Below are 20,253 nucleotides of genomic sequence, written 5' to 3'. Positions count from 1 at the left end.
AAGCCGAAATAATACATATCAGAATCCTCATTAGCACAAGCACGTTTGAATCTTCAGTACAGGTTTCCTAAGCCTTCAGACAAATATTAAAATACTCTGCTGTTTTTAAAAATACCACTGGGTGAATTTACTTTGGGGAAAAAAAAGCTTTCTTCATCTCTCCAACGACCATAAGAACATAAAAATTTTCTCATGTATTCCCAGTGTCTCAAGATCTTACATTCTAGAATTGGCACAAACAATTAGAACAAGGTAACAGAGAAGTTTGTGGGGGGGAGGGGGGGGAGATATTAGGAAGGGTCAGGATGATTTGCTCAAAACTCTCAGAGTTTCATATTATTCCTTGCAATCATTAGGAAAAAATTGTACCATTTCATCCAAATTTTATGATATTTGTGAAGGGCAGCTGCGATTGCACAGGAAGCAAGAGTTGAGATATTTTGCCTTCTGTTTTGATACAGCGTGTGTTTCTGAAACTGATCTCCCACATATTTTAAAGTTTCCTGAAGGAAGAGTTGAGGGAGCTCTAGAAAAGAAAGGGACTCCAAAAATGGATATATATTTAGGAAACAGGAGATTACAGGGTGTGTGCCATTCTGGTACGCTGCCAAGACTCATTGGCGTGGTAAGGCAGCACACTTTCCATCACAGAACAGATCTAAAGCTTCAACTTCTTAAATATTTTTATATCTTAGTCTAATATCAAGTATTGTAGTGGCTAGAAACCAGCAGGACTTTTCAGTTTGGCCTGCTGTGATTTCTGAAATAAAACTATTCCTTTTCCTTTTAAGAAGGTGAAATGCTGCTTCTTCCACATTGCCTAACTTACGACTTCCCCATCTCGCTTCCCCATCCTCCGCTTCCTCCCACACCCAGCCGGCTTTCCTTCCTTTGGAGACTCTACCGTTATTTTGGAGACAAAATGGAAACCAACCGCCAAACGGTGAGGAATGCGAGTTTCCAACCCTCAGTTATTTCTTAACTCCTATTTCCCAAATACCCAGTGATAAAAATAAGAAAGGAAATATTTACTTGACTGGTGAATGTCGAGAAGGTATTTCATTAGCACGCATTGGCTGCAGCTAACGCTGAAGGTATGTTTTTTAAGGTATGTTGAAGGTATGATTTTTTAATACTCCTTCATAATAATTGGCCCCCAAATGAGTTAATTCACCTAGAAATCTGATGCCTTCTCCCACTTTAATTCTGCTTCAAGGTGGAGAAAAAAGAACTTTGAAAGATCTACCAGCATTACCTACATATCATGTACAGATTTATGTCATTAAAGAGAATATTGTCCATATCTGAAGTCTGACTGCGTTCAAATTTCCATTCTTCCCCCCCCCCCCCCCCACTTACTACCAAAAGCAGAATGCTCTTTGTTCCAGTAAACAGCCTAATTAGCAGGGGTTATTCCCTCTTATGTCCTGTTCTGCAGAGCTAGCTACTTCCTTAGAAACAGATTACACTCTTTGTCAACACCGATTTATGTAACTGAATGCTGATGAGCATTTCCATTACATTCCAGAAACCCTGCTTGAAACAAATTACTTAACCATGCAAAGTTACTGCCTATTCTCCTTGCAACTATTCCACACATTTAAAGTTCATCTTTAAAGTAATAATTACCAAGTGTTTTATTTTCAAACTATTGCTGTACCCAATTAAGTTGAACGCACAAATACTCCCATGGTTTGAAGAGTGTATTGCAGTAAGAAGGATTTCATTTTGACCTAATTGTGTTTCATTTATAGGATGATGCAGTCCTGTACTACTGCGATTACATTTAGGTAGAGAGAAATTTCCCTGTTCTGATTTTCATACCTGACAGCATTTATGCAAAGTTTGCCAGAGGAAGCTATTTATGGTTTATAGAGGACTGGCATGCAGGTCTCTTGCTTTACAGAACAGAGTGCACAATACGAGCTGTAACGTCACTTTCTCTTCTGCTTGCTTTAAAGCTAAAATACCTGCAAGTCAGAAATACTTCAGATATGATTATAATTAAACTGAAGCCTCTCCAACTCTGATTATAACCCAAAAGCTGAGTTCTGCAGCTTCTTAATACCAGATTCTGTCAGAAATCTTCACATATCACACATATGAAATTCTACATTCTTGGTTGGTTGTGCTGTTTTGTTTGTTTTTTACTCTCAGGATGTTTTCATATCTAGTTCCAAAATGAGCAAAATCACATTTCTGGGGAAAAACAGTCTAGCTCACAGCTGACAGTAGAGGGGAGAGCAGCTCTCCTGCCCTAATGGTGACAGCTCTGCAGAGGAAGGGTTCCAGAAGCCCATTTACACTGATTCTAGGTTGTGGTTCTCCTTACAGAAGTTAGGCACACACCACTATTTCCATGCACACAGCCATCAGTATTTTCATGCACAAAGCCATCAGTATTTTCATGCACAAAGAGCTGAATGTAAATATATATTAAAGAGGTACTTCAATAACATGGGGAGGTCTGACACCTTTCCCGATTGTTTTCAATCCTAAGGACAGCCTTGGTAACGTGTACTATTTGAAAGGCAGGAACAGAAACCAGATAAAATCTTTCAAGAACGTGGAGCTAGCATGCCATTTAAATGCCACAGAGAACAAAACAATTCCATCCCATAAGCTACGTAAGACTATTTTACTTGCGCTCACTGAAACAACCAAAGCAAAATCTCGATAGAGAAACCAGATCTAAGGACCTCCTGGCTTTAGGCAACTATATTTCAGTGTTAGCAGAATAATATCATTATGGAAATATTAGATTATGTTAATAGAACTTTATCTCCCTTCAGTAAAAGCGTGCTTCTGTAACGCGCCCAAACATCAAAGTTGCAGTAACCGACTGCCTGAGCCACAGCTGCGCTACCAGCCGCTCAACGGAGAGTAACATTTGTACGCATTTTCTCCCACTCCTCTTGGTGATCACATCCTGAGACTTGTAAAGGGGAACTGCTAGGTTTTTTTTATATTCTTATAACCGTGCAGATTCAGATCCTTCTGGATCTCTAAGACTATTCTTCCAGTCAGTAATCACGTTAGATTGTGTAATTATAAACGCATAAGAGGAATGTCTTCATAAAAAGGTTTTGCTTTTTGCTCTTGCATGAGGAAATGCAGCACAAAAAGTGTTAACGAGATGCTGAGTTTGTGCTCTTTTCCCCTCCTCCAGGCTAATTACTCTTAGCTATGACAACCAATCAGAAACAGTTGCTATAAAGATATTCCAGATAGACTGCTCCTGGGTGACTTCGGAGAAGCTGTAAAAGGGGAACTGCCTGCTGAAAGACTGCCAAACATGAAAGGTTACAAGCAGCAGACATGCAGGAATGGAGAACACTGGCAAGGAAAGAACAGCGTGATTCATAACTAGGTTTCCGCTAATGGATCTCTGCAAAAGTAGAAGGTGAAGAAGTGACAAATTGGGCATCGTTCTGTTGATAAATGCAAACAGACTTATGTCTGGGCAGATGGTACTGAGGATTTACGGGGTTAAGCCCTAACTCTATCCTACTGAGAAGGGGAACTCAACCTCTGAGCAAATTGGGTCATTCCTTGCAAAGAAATTGGTATGCCAGGCCTGGCCACATGGCAGCGCCATGAAGGTGAGAGGAGCTGTAACTCCAATAGCTACTCCAGCATTTCACAGCAAGGAAGCTGGTGAGCCAGCATTACGTAGACTGCTCGCCTCTCAGTAGGAGAAACTTATCTGAGCCTTAATAGGTTAAACAGTGTTGAAGGATGTTATTGAGACTTACAACGAGTGTTAAAACTGGGGAAGAAACGATATTTCTAGTAGTGTACAGAAAGGTAACTCCACGCCAAAAGGCGTGCAGCTCTTACCTAAGATAACACTAACAAAGAACACAGTTTTCTGTAGATTAGACACGCCGGTTGTTTCAAGAGCTCACAGAACTTGCTGTGTTAAACACATAAGAAGTACAGATAAGATAGTACACTACCTATGAGTAAAATCAAGTTTTTAGTTTTGGAAAATGCGTCAAAGTATCAAACATTTCCCATACAAAATGTAAACACCTGTTGCACAGTTGCAACATAGAATTTTGATTCCAGTCTTTAGAAAAGACTTATTCCTTCACTTAGTAATTTTAAGAAGTACTTTAGACAAGAAACACAGGTTTATCCTATATGAAAAGAAACAGCAAACATGTCATGTTACATTTCTTATCTAACCATTTTTACACTAAAATCTACATACTCTCCTCTAATATAATGAGATTAATTTTCAAATTTTCCCTCCCTGTGCTTCTATCAAAACACAAAACAAGATATTACACGTAGCAACGTGCACGCTAATTATAACCACAAGGCAAGACTTCATAAAATGATATATTACCTTTTTTGCGCTTTCAGGACCTGCTTCATCAAAACGAAATCTGACAATACGGAAGTCTTTGCAATAAATGATTAACTCGGTTGGATTAAATTTAAGTTTCTGGTTGGGACCAAGGACTTTCTGTTTCCTCTTGGTATCATTCACTGTAAAGAAAAGACAAAGTTACTGGACTGTGTTTTCTAAGCATACAATACAAGACTGACTCTAACAGATACAACAGTGTTGCTACCAAAACTTTTTAATTTAATAGTATATTTCCAATATTCAGTTTAGATAGAGCTTATATATATATATATGTATATATATATCCTCTTGTTGTGGAATGTTCTTTCAAATAAGTAGCTGAATGACTGTTTCCTGCGTGTCCACATTATTTTCATGCATCAGCAATCTCACAAACAAGGAATTAATACGCAGTACTTCAAAGAGCAATTTTTGTTCCCTGGCAGTTCATCACATATGCTGCAAGGACCTTCTGATGTAGGCTAATTAGCAGAGATGCCTTTTCCCACTCCTTCCATTTGGATGTATAAAAAAAAGCATCTGAGTTAAGAGTTAGATTAACTGCTTACTTCTTACATAAAACTAAAGAATCTAAGTACAGTAATTTGGCAGGTTGTGTAGATCTGCACAGACAGGCTGTCTCTTGGACTGTGCAACTCTTCTTCAAATTGAGAAAATTAAGTTTTTAAAATAAGCATCACAAAAGTCACAGAGATTTTATTAGTGGTAACTGGGAAAACGGCAGCACATAGCTGCTGAATGATGGATTGCCATGGCTGGCTGGTTGCAGGCGTCTTCCATGTTAAGCTTGACTAATTCCAGGAAACAAAAAGCAGGATGGATATTAAAGATCTATGCATCAAGCTCTTTATTATCCTGGGAAAAGTACAGAGAGTTTATGGCTACACAATGAGCCAACAACTAATATAAATACTAAACAGTGTTATCAATAGCTTATTCTTTATATACTGCAGTTACTTAGGGCTCATCAGGTGGACTAGCAACTCTTTTCAAAAAAGCCTCTAGCATCTCTCATGCTCTGCTTGTTTTCAGTTACATCTTGCACTTCCTAACTCCCAGGTGAAAATCTCAACCAGAAACTCAAAGGGCAAGGGACAAAACTGAAAGGGACAGCTCCTACCTGGCCATTGTATACACACACACACTTAGATATAAACAATCAATACACCCTCAGCAATTCAAGTAACCTCTTCTGCAACTTCAGTAAGAATTCTTTCAATTCTTGTTAATAAAAGCTTATGCTTCACTAAATTTAGGGTAAATCTGCATAACAGAAGAACAAAGACTAATACCTTTAAGTATGTGGCAAGAAATACTGCCATCTCCCTCCCTCTAAAGAACTTCAAACTTTCATGGAAAAGCCAAACAGAAAGAGGTACAAGACAATTTCAACCGTTCTTCTAATGAGACTGCGAACATTCAGGCTATTTGAAAGTTTACTCTGGGGAAACGTGAAGAAAAGAGGAGCCTAGAATCTGTCAGCCCTCAAGTTTTAAAATAAAAGGTACCATTAATCTCCTTCCATCTGGGAACAAAACATGCCACAGAATAGAGGACATAATTACTAGAACAATAATTCCAAGGTGATTGGCTTTTTCCCCCTATTTAGCAGAATGCATTATAAGAGTGCTTGCAAGAGATGTTAGAAGACTGCAGCACTCCTGTAACGTATCAACACCTCTCCACAAAACACTGCCATTAACAGATTTGCAAAGTTTTGTCACTGGTATGCGTTGAAAAAGGGCAATAAGCGTGGGCCAGCACAAAACCACACAGAAGGCCAGAGCATCTCTTCATTTAAAAACAGCACTTCTTCATAATGTTCTTCCTCAGGCATAAATTCGTCTTTTCTTTGCAATTAAAAACTGCTTCCAGAGTGGAAATGGATTACTGGATGACCTAGGGCACCAAAAACTTATCTACAAGTAATTATTTAAACTGCATACAGTCAGAAAACCGAGTATTTAACAGCCCTTGCTGTAACAGCTATACAAAAATTTATTACTCGTGAAATTCTCTAGCTAAAAGATGAAAAATGTTCTTTTTAGCAAACTGCTTGGCCTATAGTATCCACTACATCAAAAGCTGGTCCTTCAAAATAAGTATAGCTGTTTCTTCAGATTAAGATGACTATTACCATTTGTAGAATTTGAGGACTGCTGACTACTAACCTGGCTAAAAGGCAGACAAGATTGAAAATTCAAACTGACATTTTGGGATATCCCAGCTATGGGTGAATTGTGTAAGTGATGTGCTTTTTGCAGTCCATTGTATTTACACAGAAGAAATTCAGATGCTTGAAAACAAAAAAGTCACAATCAAAATCTGTACTGCTGTAACAGGTGTGTGTCATAGAACAACTGCTGACTCATTATTGTGGTTGTGTTTACAACCAATATGGGTGGGTCTTTAGTTGGGTATTTAAGTGTCAACGATTGTGCACAACCTAACGAGCAGTTAGCAGCTACAAACTGAATAAGTATGATGACAGGCTTTAAATTTAACTATTTTTGACATACCTGTGACAATCTGCTCAATGCACGTTAGAGGGACATCATGTTCACCAAGAAGAAGGTTTTTGTAATGGAATTTCTGAAACACATGAACTCATAGTCATCAATTGCAGTTCTGCAGCTCTCAACCAGATACACAACAACTTTGAAGAAACAACAATTAAAAAAACCAGGCACGCCTAGACTTTTCTCACATGCACCACCTAGACTTTTCTCACTTGGCTATTTGCAAGCAACTGGAAGTACTGAAACTAGCTTTCTTGCGCTGGTGAATGCACGCCTAACAGTTTGCAAATGCCAGTGGAGTATGCAAAAAGCTTCACTATTTGTGTCTATAGCCTCAAAAGTTACTGGCAGAAATTCAATGTAATCTGAAGCATATGTTCATATATATATAAAAAATAAACAATTACTATAGTTAACTACTACTATTAACTCCAACTATTACTGTAATCATAAGAAAGAAAAAGATACGAACTCAGCTTTCATGAGGACAAGCACAAAGCACTATTTTCATATTATCAAATAGAATTAAAACTGATTAAATTTGAAGAATTACTCCTCAACGCTACTATGAACTTCCTGGTACAGACGATTCTGAGTGTTCCGAGTCCCTCTTTCTTACAGTACGCTGCAGGTGGCCACTTGCTCCTTTCACATAAAAGCAGTAACTATCTCAACTCTAGTCAGTGAAAAACTAGAGCAGGAAAACATGATTGAACAATAACAACCTTATGAGCACTTACTTCACTTCAATATGCACTTAAAACAATAGCCATTAAACTGACGTATTGCTTTCAGAGGAACAAGTAACATCTACTTTTGCTCGTTAGAACAAAGGCACAGACCATCAGTCCAATGGCAAATACGATCTGACAACTGCTTCATGACCAAAAAAATGTTTTTGTCATGAAGAAGATTTAACTTTCTGAAGTAGCTTTTGTCAAACATAGTGTTCCTGAAAAAGTGTCTGTGTACTTCTGGAGCTTTATACCTGCTTGGTAATGGAGTATTTCTTTGAAAACTGCAAAACGAGTACAAGACAACTCTACTGAAAATAACATGCAGCTCACAATTTGCATTTCCAAACAGCACTGCATGCTGTGATGTTCAAAGAAAACTGATTAAGATTTTGCATTTCACACGTTCTGCTCTGACAAAGGCTTGGTTTCTTTCTTTTTGTTGTTGCCTCAGCTATGATGAAAACTCATGTCACAGTTACTTTGTCCTTCTTTCAGCAATCCCAATAAAAGTTGGACACAAAGGTTTTGCTGATCTGACACTTGTGTAAGAACAGGAACATTTTCAATTCTCCTCCTCAAGGAGGAACATGTCTTTATATAACTCCCATTTTACCTTTTATAAAACCACTTCCCAATGAAGCCTGCGTAAACAGAAGTAAACAAAGCAGGCTGTACTTCCACCCCAAACCTGCTCTGTTCTTATGTCGTCAATTAAGGAATGGAGTAGCAATGCATTCAGAACAGGACAGTTTAACCACATTGTTCAGCTTGCTTTACAGTACATGACATCATAATTGTATCAGTTATGAGACAAGTTTTTTTTCCTAATAAAATCCATTTTGTCTATCACATCTGCTGTCATGATGTAGCAACATGAGTAGTAACAAACCTGTAGTGGCATTGGGTCATCCGTAATAAAGGAAATCTTGAAGTTAGTGCAAACCAGTTTGCCCCACAGGTCATACTGACTTGTATCTGTTGCGATGCATTTTCTCACGAAATTGACTTCATTTACCACAATTTCACCTAAAACAGCAAAAGGGAAGGGAAAAATGTAGCCTACATAAATCTCAAAGGTATAACAATTCTAAGTCTGTGCTACCAAGAAATCCCTCTTTACTCCATTTCAAGTTATACACAGCTGCTGGGGAAACCTCGAGTTCAATTAATGCAGTTCTTGGGAATGAAAACGTACACCAAAAAAAAAAAAAAAGCACACACACAAGAAACCTACCTTTCCAAAACAGGCAATACTGCTTAGCAGTTCAAAGCAAAGAACAAGCCCTTCCTTATATCCAGAGACTAAAACCTGCAGGTCTCCATTATTAAAAAGTCATTGTTTAAAGGATAGTGCTGTTCAAATGAAAGGCACACATTCATGTACTTCAGCTAGTATTCAATTTAAAAACTGAAATTAGTTGGCCGCTGGTAAGTATGAGACTACTATGAGCTTCATAAATCCAGAAAATTAGTCTACATCTACCTCTTCATTTATAAACAGATCTTCAGCTGCTTCCATGAAAGAAAAACTGGGAAACAAACATGTTACACACTTGTTGCCATTTCAAAGTTCCTCCTGTGAGCACCTAATGAAGGAGACTAACCATTTTGCAAAACGGAAGATACAAGCATTAATTAAAAAACCTTTAACTTACCCAGGACAACCTGTGAAATGAAAAAGTGTACAGGCAAATGTAAATGAGAATGACTTTTTTATTGAAAAAAAGTAAATCCCTGCACACAGTGCTACTTTTGAGTTCTACATCAGAGGTTTTCTGAAGCTAAATGGTAATTTCATTCTTCAGGAAGAAAACTTGGTCATTTATTTCACTTCTATACAGGGCTATCACTTCTGTCATCAACCACTTCCTTCTGTTGATGTCTACTGTGAGCAGTGTAGAAGTGGAAACATGTTCAAGAAAAGGGTAACTTTACATTAGCTGTAGGGTTATGTAGGTTTGGTTGGTTATTTGTTTGTGTTAAACAAAGACTAAGGAGTACACTTTGCTGAAGACTAACTTGCTGGGCGTATCCAGAGCCAGTTATCCAATGTGCTTTCTCAAAATGTCCTGCGCTTTGCAAGGAAACAGCCAGTTCTTTGGGCAACTATACAAATGGCAGTAACCAATTATCTGTACGCCCCATGAATGTAGACACAGCTCTGAATAAATCTGCCATCCCCCTACTGATGTACAGGGGGTTATGGCACCCAAGCACCCATAAATTCAAAGATCTCTCCTTAGCACTTCCAGCAGCTTGGCAACTGACTTTGGAAGTGCACCCTTTTCTAGTCTTCAGCTCCAGTCTCTGTGCATGCTTCTCCTCCTGAGCCACACGGCTGTAACTCACCCTCTTGACCCTAATACGATTAGGCATCAGCCCGAAGGTCACCGAGAGCAGCAGCAAATGTTTTGCAGGACCACAGTCAGTACAAGTACAAGACTGACTGTGGTCCTGAGCTGGCAGAATTACAATTAGTATTCTGGAGGGCTGTCACGTCTTCCAGTTAGAAGATGCAAGGGAACAAGCTTCACAGACCTATGGTTATTATACAGAGTCACAGTCTTGCTTATGGCAGAAGTAGGAAGAGTCAGGAAGACGCTCTAAGGACAGGCAGACCTGCTGGACCTTAAAAATATTTTCTCAAATGTGGTTAAATATGTCTCTAAATTCAAGGAAAGAGTCAACAGCAGTTGAAAACAATGTCTTAAAATGAGGAACATCAAAATGAAGCGGCCTATTTCTATTAAGCACTGAAATTAGAATCTTACAATACTTTTAGCAGAGTCTGGCTTGAAGCCTCTTAACATCCTGCATTTTTTCTAACAAGCTATTTGCTTAAGTAACTGCAAAAGCATAAACTGTGTATTTAAGCAATTCCTTCTCACTGTTGGTGTTAATCTTCAACTACTCACTGCTGAGTTCTCTGCCTGCCAGGTTTCTTCCCTGCACAAGTCAGTTCTTCCAAGCCTAAATATTTATGGTTCTTCTCCCTTTCTCAAATATGCTGGTATACCATTGCATTTTTCAATTAAAAGATATGGAGAGTAAAAACCTCTTCATTTTCTATCAATGGCAGTTTAAAAAAATGCCCAACACATCATTTTCTTTAGCAAAGCCAGTCCTTCCCACTTCCTTTCTCTGTTCCTCATAACTACGTAGCTACACTACAACATGGTAATATTCATCCTGTTTCAGTGCAGCTTCATTTATTCTCATTTCTTCCACCACAAACACATTCTGGATTTTTTGGCCTCACTTGGATCTTCTGTTTTGCACTCAAGTTTACGTGCCTAGAACAGAACTGCCAGTTTGGAACATGAGTACTGTAAGTAAGACACAGTGTACGCATACTGATTTCAATGGAAGGATTAAGCATATTTACAATGAAGGATGAGAAAGTTTGCCACGCAAACGCAAAGTAGATGCGTTTCAAAAGCCTCAGCAAAACTTTTTAAATAGCAGGTTTGGAATTTTATGTTGACCCAATGCTCATCCCTCATTTGGATGTCTTTAATGAGCAATTACAAGGCATAAGCCTTCCAAACAGAACACAGATTTAGGAAAGTTGCTAAACTAAGTAGTAACACATTGATCTTGCAAAGTGAAACCTTATTGTATTTGTAGTTCAGTAGGTGACTTTCCTATGCGTCAACAACAGAGCTAGTCAGATATTATGCTGCACATTTTTACAATGTAGCTGTTGCTTTTTTCCAGTAAACAGTCACAAGCTGTTCCAGACACGGAACAGCAGTCAGCGCTCCATGTGACTCGAACAGTCAAAGAATGATCTCAGGAGACAAGAGCAGTTTGTTTAAACTCTGACAGGAAACCAGAAGGAAAATTACAGGCTGTCACCCTTAAGCATAAAGCCTAATAACGATTAATGAAAATATTTCTACACTGAATGCACGAATCACAAAAATAACAGGAGAGACAAGAAGATTTATCCAGCAAACACCTTTCCTGGAAAATACAGCTTCAGAAATTGATCAACTTCAGAAAAATTCTGCTAAGCTTCCCAAAAACACACGTAATTTGACTTTTCCATATTTCAGATGTGAAGAGAATTCATGCTATACACTGCACCTAATCGACCTTAATACATAACCCATTACAGCCCAGCTGAAGCTCGGGAGCAAGCATGTATGGGAACAGGAGACAGCAGAGGCAAGGCTGACAAAGCCGAGTTCATGGACCACCAGCAGACCTGCCATTGACACGCACCACGGCTCAGGGCAACAGCACCCTTTGCTGTTCGCCCACCCTGGGTCTTTAAGTTTGGTCTAGCGTTCCTCAGTCAATAATACTGACAGCAATTACATCCAATTAAGGAAGCAGAAAAATAGCTTGTGTGAAGCACTGGGTCTAGAAAGATCACAACAGTAAAAAGTTATTTCAAGTGGCCATTTAATGATTAAAGACAAGCAACAACGAGTTCACTTGTATTTAGAACGATGCAAGTCTAAAACTGTTCCACAATGATTGGCAAATAATTAACTTTTGTAAGTTTGAGTAAAAGTTTTCAAAAAAAAATTTCATTAATAAGCAACTAAAATCTCTCAGGCACCTTCCCCCATTCTGCTGCCTTTTCTCTGGGAGTACGAATACAAGAATGCTATGGGCTTCTTAGTATGCTCTCAGCATTTAGATGTAAATGTCCCTAATCCATTTCTACAAGGAATCATCTGTTCAGCGTGCTCAGCCACTTCCAAACTTAAGAATCAGTATCTGTAAGCTCATGAAATAATCATTTTTTCCTCTTTCCTAATTTTCATGAGCTCTTCCAATGAATTTAGGGATGAAGGTACTGTGAAGACAAAAAAAACTTCTCAACAGATAGCAACCATCTTTACCCCTTACCACTTTCCAGTATTTTCACAATTACTTAACAAATAATCTCTGGTGCTTAAGTTTCTGTACATGCATTTTTCCAGGACAGCTCAGTATTGTGATTACTGGGGAGTAGAACATATCCAAATTGTTTTCTATTTGCATTAATTTCAAATAGGAGAACCTCACATCTGTCAAAAAAACCTATGTCACCACTGACTGGAGAGTGGTGTATTTTAAATGCAGAGCACCAGAAGAGCTCGCTTGGCCAATCTGATCGGAAAAACCAGTATTTAAACATCATATATGAATACCACACAGTTTTTCTTGTGTGCTAACAAAAAAAAAGTAGAGCATGATTAGCTTTGTTAAATTTCAGAAATAGCGAGGGAAAATGTAGCAAAAACAAAGACTGCTTGGTGAAAGTCTTCAAAAAAAGAACTATTCCGTCCCTGCAGGTGTGCAAGAAACGTTTTGATGTGGTACTGAGGGACATGGCTTAGTGGGGAAATATTGCCGGTGGGTGGATGGTTGGACTGGATGGTCTTGGAGGTCTTTTCCAACCTTGGTGATTCTATGATTCTATTCTTCTGCTGTTCACAACAGCAGGAGTATAAAGGGCATTTGTATAACAACAGCTGGTAGTTGTGAACCTTGCAAAAGAAACTGACGATAAGAGGGATCTGTACACACACCCCAGTGGACAGGCAGTGAGGAGGCAGGAACATAAGGCAGCCAGCCAGCAGGAGTTCAAGTGACCAGAAGAGAATATCCATCCATTACAAGGAATGCTCTCATTAGTGTCTAGTCCCAAAGCAAACTATTGCAGCAGCTTAAAGGTCTGATCACACTTTCAGAATTGCTTTAATCCAGCATAAACCCGTAATACAGTTCACATTCATTCCCAGCTCAACCCTTGTGCTGGCACTACTGTTTGTGAAAGGCTTGCTGGTCGCATCAGAGAACTGATCCGGCTGAACATTCTAACTATGCAGTTTTCTTCCTTTTTTTTAATCAGTTCTGATTTCAACTGAAATAGCTCTGATCTGGTTTGTGCTACAGTTGCACTAACACAAATGTCAGCACAAGGTTGTTAATAGGAACACACCTGTGATTATGCAAATTAATTACTAAACTGCTCTTCTTGGCATCAGTATGGATTTTTAGGCTGAACTAAAACAACCCCACCACCACCAACAACAAAAAAAAGGTTTAGCACTGAGTTGGTCACAGTTCCATAACACAGCAGGGAAGCTGGCGAGGAAGGAAAGTGTTTTGTGTTTTGCATATTTTTAGTCTGGCTACATAAACTACAGATTCCCAAATCCAGACTTTGTTTACACACAGCATAATCCATAACAATTTGAGATGACTGCAGTTCTCAGCCTGTTCCTTTATCATAATGTCATCAATACAAGAGGCCATTCTGAGCTTGTAAAATACTTACAGGACTAGCATCAAATATCAGGGTTGGTTTAAGAATAAGTAGGTCAATACAGAAATGTGTGCTGCTTGGGAATTAGAATTACTGAAAACTTCTTTTACTGGAAATAAATATAAATGCTGCAAGACCAATAAGCCATTGTTCAGTCAGCTGATAACTCAAAACCTTCAATAACGTTTTATTCCCTAATGACACGTGGCATTAATGGACTACTCTGTAGAAAGTGCAAGGAGGAACATTAAAATATTCCATTTTAAAGCACATTTGGACTTCCATTAAGGAACGATTTCCTTATTGCACTACAGCTAAGCTGTTGCAAATACAAAATAATCTTTGTATATATGTACAAAAACTTAAAACATATTACGAGTCAGAAACCTTAATAAATACGTGCTATATATTCACAACAAAGAAAGCAGAACAAACTGATTCCATCCAGCAAAATCCACTTGTAAGACAGTTTTTGGCATTTAGATTCTACTTGCAAACTGCTTTGGTAGTACTTGCAGGATGCCATGCCTTAAGAAATAGAATAATACAAGCCTAACCAAAACCAAAAGAGCAGTTAACTGAACCCAAAGCACGGGTTTACTGAGTCAAGCAAACAAACATAACGATAACTGCAGAGTGCATTTAAAATACACTTACAGTAAGTGATACCTCAATCATTCTAAATATAGGTAAAATGCTTGGTTTGTTTTTAGACTTCTTGCAATGTGAAAGATGAGTTTTCTGAAAGCTGCTGCTTCTGTTTTCAAATCTAGAATTTAATTATTTGAATAATTTATTTAATTTAAACTTTCAGCAATCTTCTTGATGTAAACTAAAAATTTACCTTCATTAGGAAAGTGTTAGAAAATTGTATTATTTCCCAAACAGTTACTCTAATTTTTCAAATCTGGCTGCTTTGGAATGCTGAAAGTAACACCATGCTCATTGCATGGCACTGACTCCTCAACACCCATTGAAACTACAAAGGTATTCCTCTTGCCTAATGTTGCACACTACCCTTAAGAATAACTAAAAATCTCTTCCATTAACATCTACATTTCAAATTAAAAACTTGCATCAGGAAAAAGCCCCCAACTCTGCAAAGTCTTCATCAGCTGCATAAGTAAGAAAGCCTTGGCCAGAAAACCACAGTGCTGGAAATGAGCATCAGCAGTCGAGTATCCTTTGGAAATGATCAGTGCTGGAGTTCATGCAAATCCAATTAAGTTATCAGCACTGATAGGCCTTCACGATTCACCATCCACAAATGAAGAGTTGTAATAGATCAAACAATACCTCTCTGAATGTCAACAATTTGTTCACAAATATACAAGGGAAAAGGCACTGACAATAACAGCATTATGACTTGCACTAAGCAATTACACAATCCCAGTTTCCTCTCAGGGTGTTAAAACAAAGAGATTACTTCTAATACACCAGAAACACAGACCTGAAAAATCTCTGGGGTACACACTAAGCTCAGTGACTCGGAGCCCACTTCTTGCCCCGCTGTCACAGAGCTGGCAGCATGTGCTCACACTGCAGCACCATCACCGCTCTTCTGCAGCCCTGGGATGCCACAGAGCAAATGAAAATGCCAAGAAAGGCACAGCAGCTCAAAGCAGTCAGGAGGGAATGAAAGTACCTGGCCTACCACATGCCACGGTGTCTCACCAAGAAGTACTCTCCCCCTCCTAGCACAAGAAGTGTTACAGTTGTTCTGGAACACGATTCAACGTTCTAAGGATTTCCAAAGCAGAGGAAGAAGTAGGAGAGCTGGGAGCGAAATCAAGAGAGAATCATACACTTCTAAAAGATTAAAGCTTTCCACAATAGTCTTAAGTGATCCCACAGACCTCAACAGTCAGCTGCCTATCAAAGGACATATATCTACAAAACCAATAAAGAGGAAACCAAAACAAAAGAGAAGGTGAAGCCAATCAGATTGGCATTATTAAATAAAAAATAAATATGTAAGGTGAAAATATCTTGAACACAGTATGCAATTACACCTCAACCAGAACACAGCACAACAGGAAAATGTTCAGAGGAAATCACGTGTGAGTCAAGGAGGTGATCCGAGACAGCTAGCACGGCTTCACCAAGGGCAGATCGTGCCTGACCAATCTAGTGGCCTTCTGTGATGGAGAGATGGCACTGACGGACAAAGGAAGGGCAACTAATGTCATCTACCTGGACTTGTGCAAGGCCATTGACATGACCCTGCACTGAACCTCTGTTTCTAATCTGGAGTGACACAGATTTGAAGGGTGGACTGATGGACAAGGAATTGGTTAGAAGGTCGCAGCCAGAGGCTTATGGTCAATGGACCTATATGTCCAGGTGTCTTGGGACTGGTGCTCTTCAACACCTTTACCAGTGACACAGTGGGAACAAGTGCACCCTCAGCGAGTTTGCTGATGACACCGAGCAAAGAAAAAGGAAACTCCTGCCAGAGGAATTAAATATGAAAACATGATCTCTGCAGCTCCTCACTTAGAGCTCCCCACCATGCCACTCTGAAATGAAATCACCACGCCACACACTAAAGCAAAGAAGGCAGAAGCAGCAGACTGACACTGACTTCTGTGGTCTAACCATGAAACATGGCACAAGAGACTACGAGTACCTGTTCTGCAACAGCAGTTCAACACCATGATTCCTTAACGTGAGCAGGTCTTAATGATCAATATGCTATTCTAATTCCATTCATTTCTGTAATTTTACCGTAGAAACTTTTAAAAACAATGACTTACCTATTTCTAGTTGGTTTGTAAAGCCTTACAGATAGCCAATACTAACTCAATCTATTAGCAGATTTGTACACAGAGCACTACTTTGAAATAATTACTACAAGTGGGTATTAAGATTCAGGAGGAACAATCCTCTTCTCATACTTAATCGGATGTTCCAGAAGTTACATGATCTCCTGCAGAGCAGCTTGTGAGGACCTTTATTCCTGGTCATGCCCACAGCGCAGGGCAGCACTGCTCACAGTGCAGATACTGGACTGGTTCTTTAGCCATCTATGTATTGCACTTCTCTGTACGCTATTTTTCCATTAAAATTATAAAAATATAATACTGCGATATATTCCAGCAAGGTTGCATAATCTTGTTTGAATGCTTTTAGTTGATGTCTCAAAAGTGCTAGACGTTGATGTGGAAAGTACGCTACAGTTTATTACTAGAACAAAACACACCCTCAAGCTTCAGTTCAGTATCAGTAATGATAAATGCATCACAGTCTGAACTCGCTTCTCCCAAAGCACACAAGTAATTACTTACTATGTAAGCAAGTCACTTTAATGAGCTCATGTAGCAGACTACTTGCTACTCCTCTATTTTCCCTCTTGGACACTCTAAGAAACAAAGCTATGCAAACAAAGCAGAAAAATAAGTGAAACTGTTGCATAGGCCAACTCTTGAAGTACATCAAGCAAAAAAGTCTTATCAGGGAACTAGAGCAGAAGAATGGAGTTACTGAAGGAAAAAAGAATACATTTCTTTAACTCCATCCTAAAATGTTACAACGTGTTCTGGAACGAAGTTATACAGATTCTATAAAATCATTTGCTTTTCCCTACAGCTGTATCGGTGTTGCCACTAACTACCAGTATTTTCGCTTGTTTAAAAAAAAAAAAAAGTCATGTTGCTTTTCTTAAAGCCACACCTTTCTCAGGGCAGGCTGCCCCATGAGAATATAGGCTTCTGCTCCAAAAGCTGAAGACGTGTATCTATTCCTCCACAAACCAAAGGGAGCTCTGAAAACAAGTTCTACAGGTTCAAAGTTGATGCCAGTATAAATTCCAAAATTTATTTTTGTTATTGCTTTTCTTTTTAGAAATAAAAGCCTCTTCATTTTGTAACTTGACTCATATTATTTCCATGTCTGGAACTCCCTTTCCTAACCCTCACTGCATAAAAATACAAGTTAGACAGTAGGCTATTTAGTTAGCTACAGTTCTTCTTTTGGATTTTAGTAAACTACTACTTCAAAATCAATCTATCAGATTCCTGAAATATAGTATCAGATTGTTATTATGTTTCTAAGCAGTCACATGCAGTTTTTGAGGATTGCTACAGTGATTAATTAATGGCTTGTGCTGATATTTTCAGAGTAGCTCCTTAAAAAGCCAACCAATTAAAGGAGCATAACCAACATTCAGCCGCTCAGGTTTGACTCTGTTTCCAAGAGCAAATGCAATTTCACACAACTGTTAAGGACAGGATATTAGCAATTCCATATTCAAACTGTACTTGCAGGGGAGTACAAGTCAGCTTTAATGTAATTAATGCGTTGGAATTTGGCCAGAAAGTTATGACAAATGCAAAAGCCAGTCTACCCAACAGTACAATGCGTACTTGTTTATACACTTTTCTACAGCACCATTTGATGACAAAAACAAAAAAAATGCACTCAGGCTTCTGCATAACTTTAAACGGGAAGAGTTTCATTGAACTCATTTAAAATAAGTCACTTCTAAGCCTCACCACACCCGCGTACAGACGAATGCTCACAAAAAGATTTAGTCAGAACTGCAGCTGTACGGAGCCATGAATTTTGTTATGGAATAATTCAAAATAGCATCTCAGATGTAAGAGAGAGAAGTTTTAATTCTGTGGTCAGAGTCCCACTCTTCCAATCACTTTCTATAATAACAAAAGCAACTTATTACAAGTGTCCCAAAAGCAATAAAATGCTGATTTCAAAGACAGCACAGACAAGGGAAATGAGAAATGATGCAGACCTGGGATAAATATAAGCCAGTTGAGAAAAAGCCCCTCAGCATCAGCTGAAGTGTACTTCAGAGTTTCACAAGGGAAGAATTAGCCACACAGCAAAAAAGTTACTGCACGCGTGTTGTTTTCTATAGCTGCTCGTGCACACGCCCACAGTAAAGGCAAGACGTGTTACATTTTGAGCATTTTGGGAAAAGCAATTTCTTACTGCCTTGCATTTACTGTGGTACGTATACGAGAATAACACACAGTCACTTCCTCGTGAGTCAAAGGCCTTGGATGAATAACAACAAAACCAGAAAGATGCCAAGTGTTAAGAAGTTTAGCAAGCATAGAAACATAACTATGTCAAATACCAAGCAGTCTCAGCAACATACTTTAGGGCACTTTTGTGCCCCAAGCAAAATGTATTATTTTTCTTCATTGAAGAGTTTCGGTGAGCTGATATTTACTCTTTCACTTGAACGTCTTCTACCAGATTTTAGCCTCTTCAGGCACCTCCTCAGACCATACCACGTAGCAATCAGTGCAGCTTCATTAGCAACAGTTCAAAACAAAGCAGTAATGGCAATAATTTTCATGACCAACTTCTTTATTCTATTGACTGCCTTGGAAGTTAACACACTTTATCAGCTTAGACAACTTGATAGCAATAGCTTCCCACATTAGTGTGCATGTAAATTCACGTTTGGTAACACATACTCTAAACACTAGGAAAAAAAACCCAACACATCATGCAGTCCTGTTTTGAACTTAAACATTACCCTTAGAAATAGCAAGATTTTGAGTTGGCCAAGTGTATTGCTGTGATTAAAGTAATCTTGAGAACAGGTGACTGTTCCTTTGGTATCTGAAAAAGGCTCTAGGAAATTCTCATCGATCAAAATGTCATTTACCAAATACTATTTCTCATTTAAAATGTGGAAGAGCAAACACCTTAGATTGTTACGACTATGAACAGTAATAAAAACATTGCTTGTCTGATTCACGTATTAAGAAGGTTAGAGTGATTCCAAAATCATGTAACAGTTGTGTATTAAGCGAAACAGATGATATCAGAAGTCTTCCACAAGTCAATCATGCCTACTTAGAGGAAGTTCTACATGTACTTTCCTTTAAAATAAAGGAAGACCACAAAACATGCTATTGCAGTAAGTTCAGCATGCCTATGAAAGTCTGACCACCTGAAAAGTGATTACTGGAAGACTCTTCTGGAAAGAGTCACAAAAGTTACAAAATTCTCAACAGTTTCATTTCTAATACTTGCAATAAAACAAAGACATTATTCTACACACAAGCAAAATTGCCTACATGTTTGTTCAGCATTTCAGTGTTAGGTAAACAGGTTAGACAGTTCCCTACAGACTACAATGACAGTAAATGTCCCTACTTAGAAGTTTTATTCCCTCGAGGCACATGCTACAATTAAAATACACTGAAAAACACGGAAAACAATTTACATATTACCAATCCTATTAAAAGAAACAGAAGTCTTCAATAAATCTCTGTTGAGATATCTGCCAAATTCCTGGTTTATGCCTACCCGGCAGAAGTACTGGTTCCAGTTTTTTAATCCTGGGTTCTGAAGTTATATGGTCTTCAGTCTGGT

General features: G+C 38.6%; 1 protein-coding gene across 1 annotated transcript in view; it reads right to left on the bottom strand.

Annotated features, from left to right (window-relative positions):
* Positions 1-20,253, bottom strand: part of MTMR10 (myotubularin related protein 10) — a 33,745-nt gene that overhangs the window by 12,123 nt on the left and 1,369 nt on the right. The window contains exons 2-5 of the mRNA XM_021407708.1: positions 20,188-20,248; positions 8,524-8,660; positions 6,898-6,970; positions 4,355-4,497 (exon numbers count right to left, since the gene is read on the bottom strand). Of these exons, the coding sequence (XP_021263383.1) occupies positions 4,355-4,497; positions 6,898-6,970; positions 8,524-8,660; positions 20,188-20,248 (414 nt within the window). The remainder of the gene's footprint in view (positions 1-4,354; positions 4,498-6,897; positions 6,971-8,523; positions 8,661-20,187; positions 20,249-20,253) is intronic.

The sequence above is a fragment of the Numida meleagris genome, chromosome 9 (assembly GCF_002078875.1).
Source record: "Numida meleagris isolate 19003 breed g44 Domestic line chromosome 9, NumMel1.0, whole genome shotgun sequence".
NCBI lineage: Eukaryota > Metazoa > Chordata > Aves > Galliformes > Numididae > Numida > Numida meleagris.
This window is presented reverse-complemented; position numbering and strand designations above follow the sequence as displayed.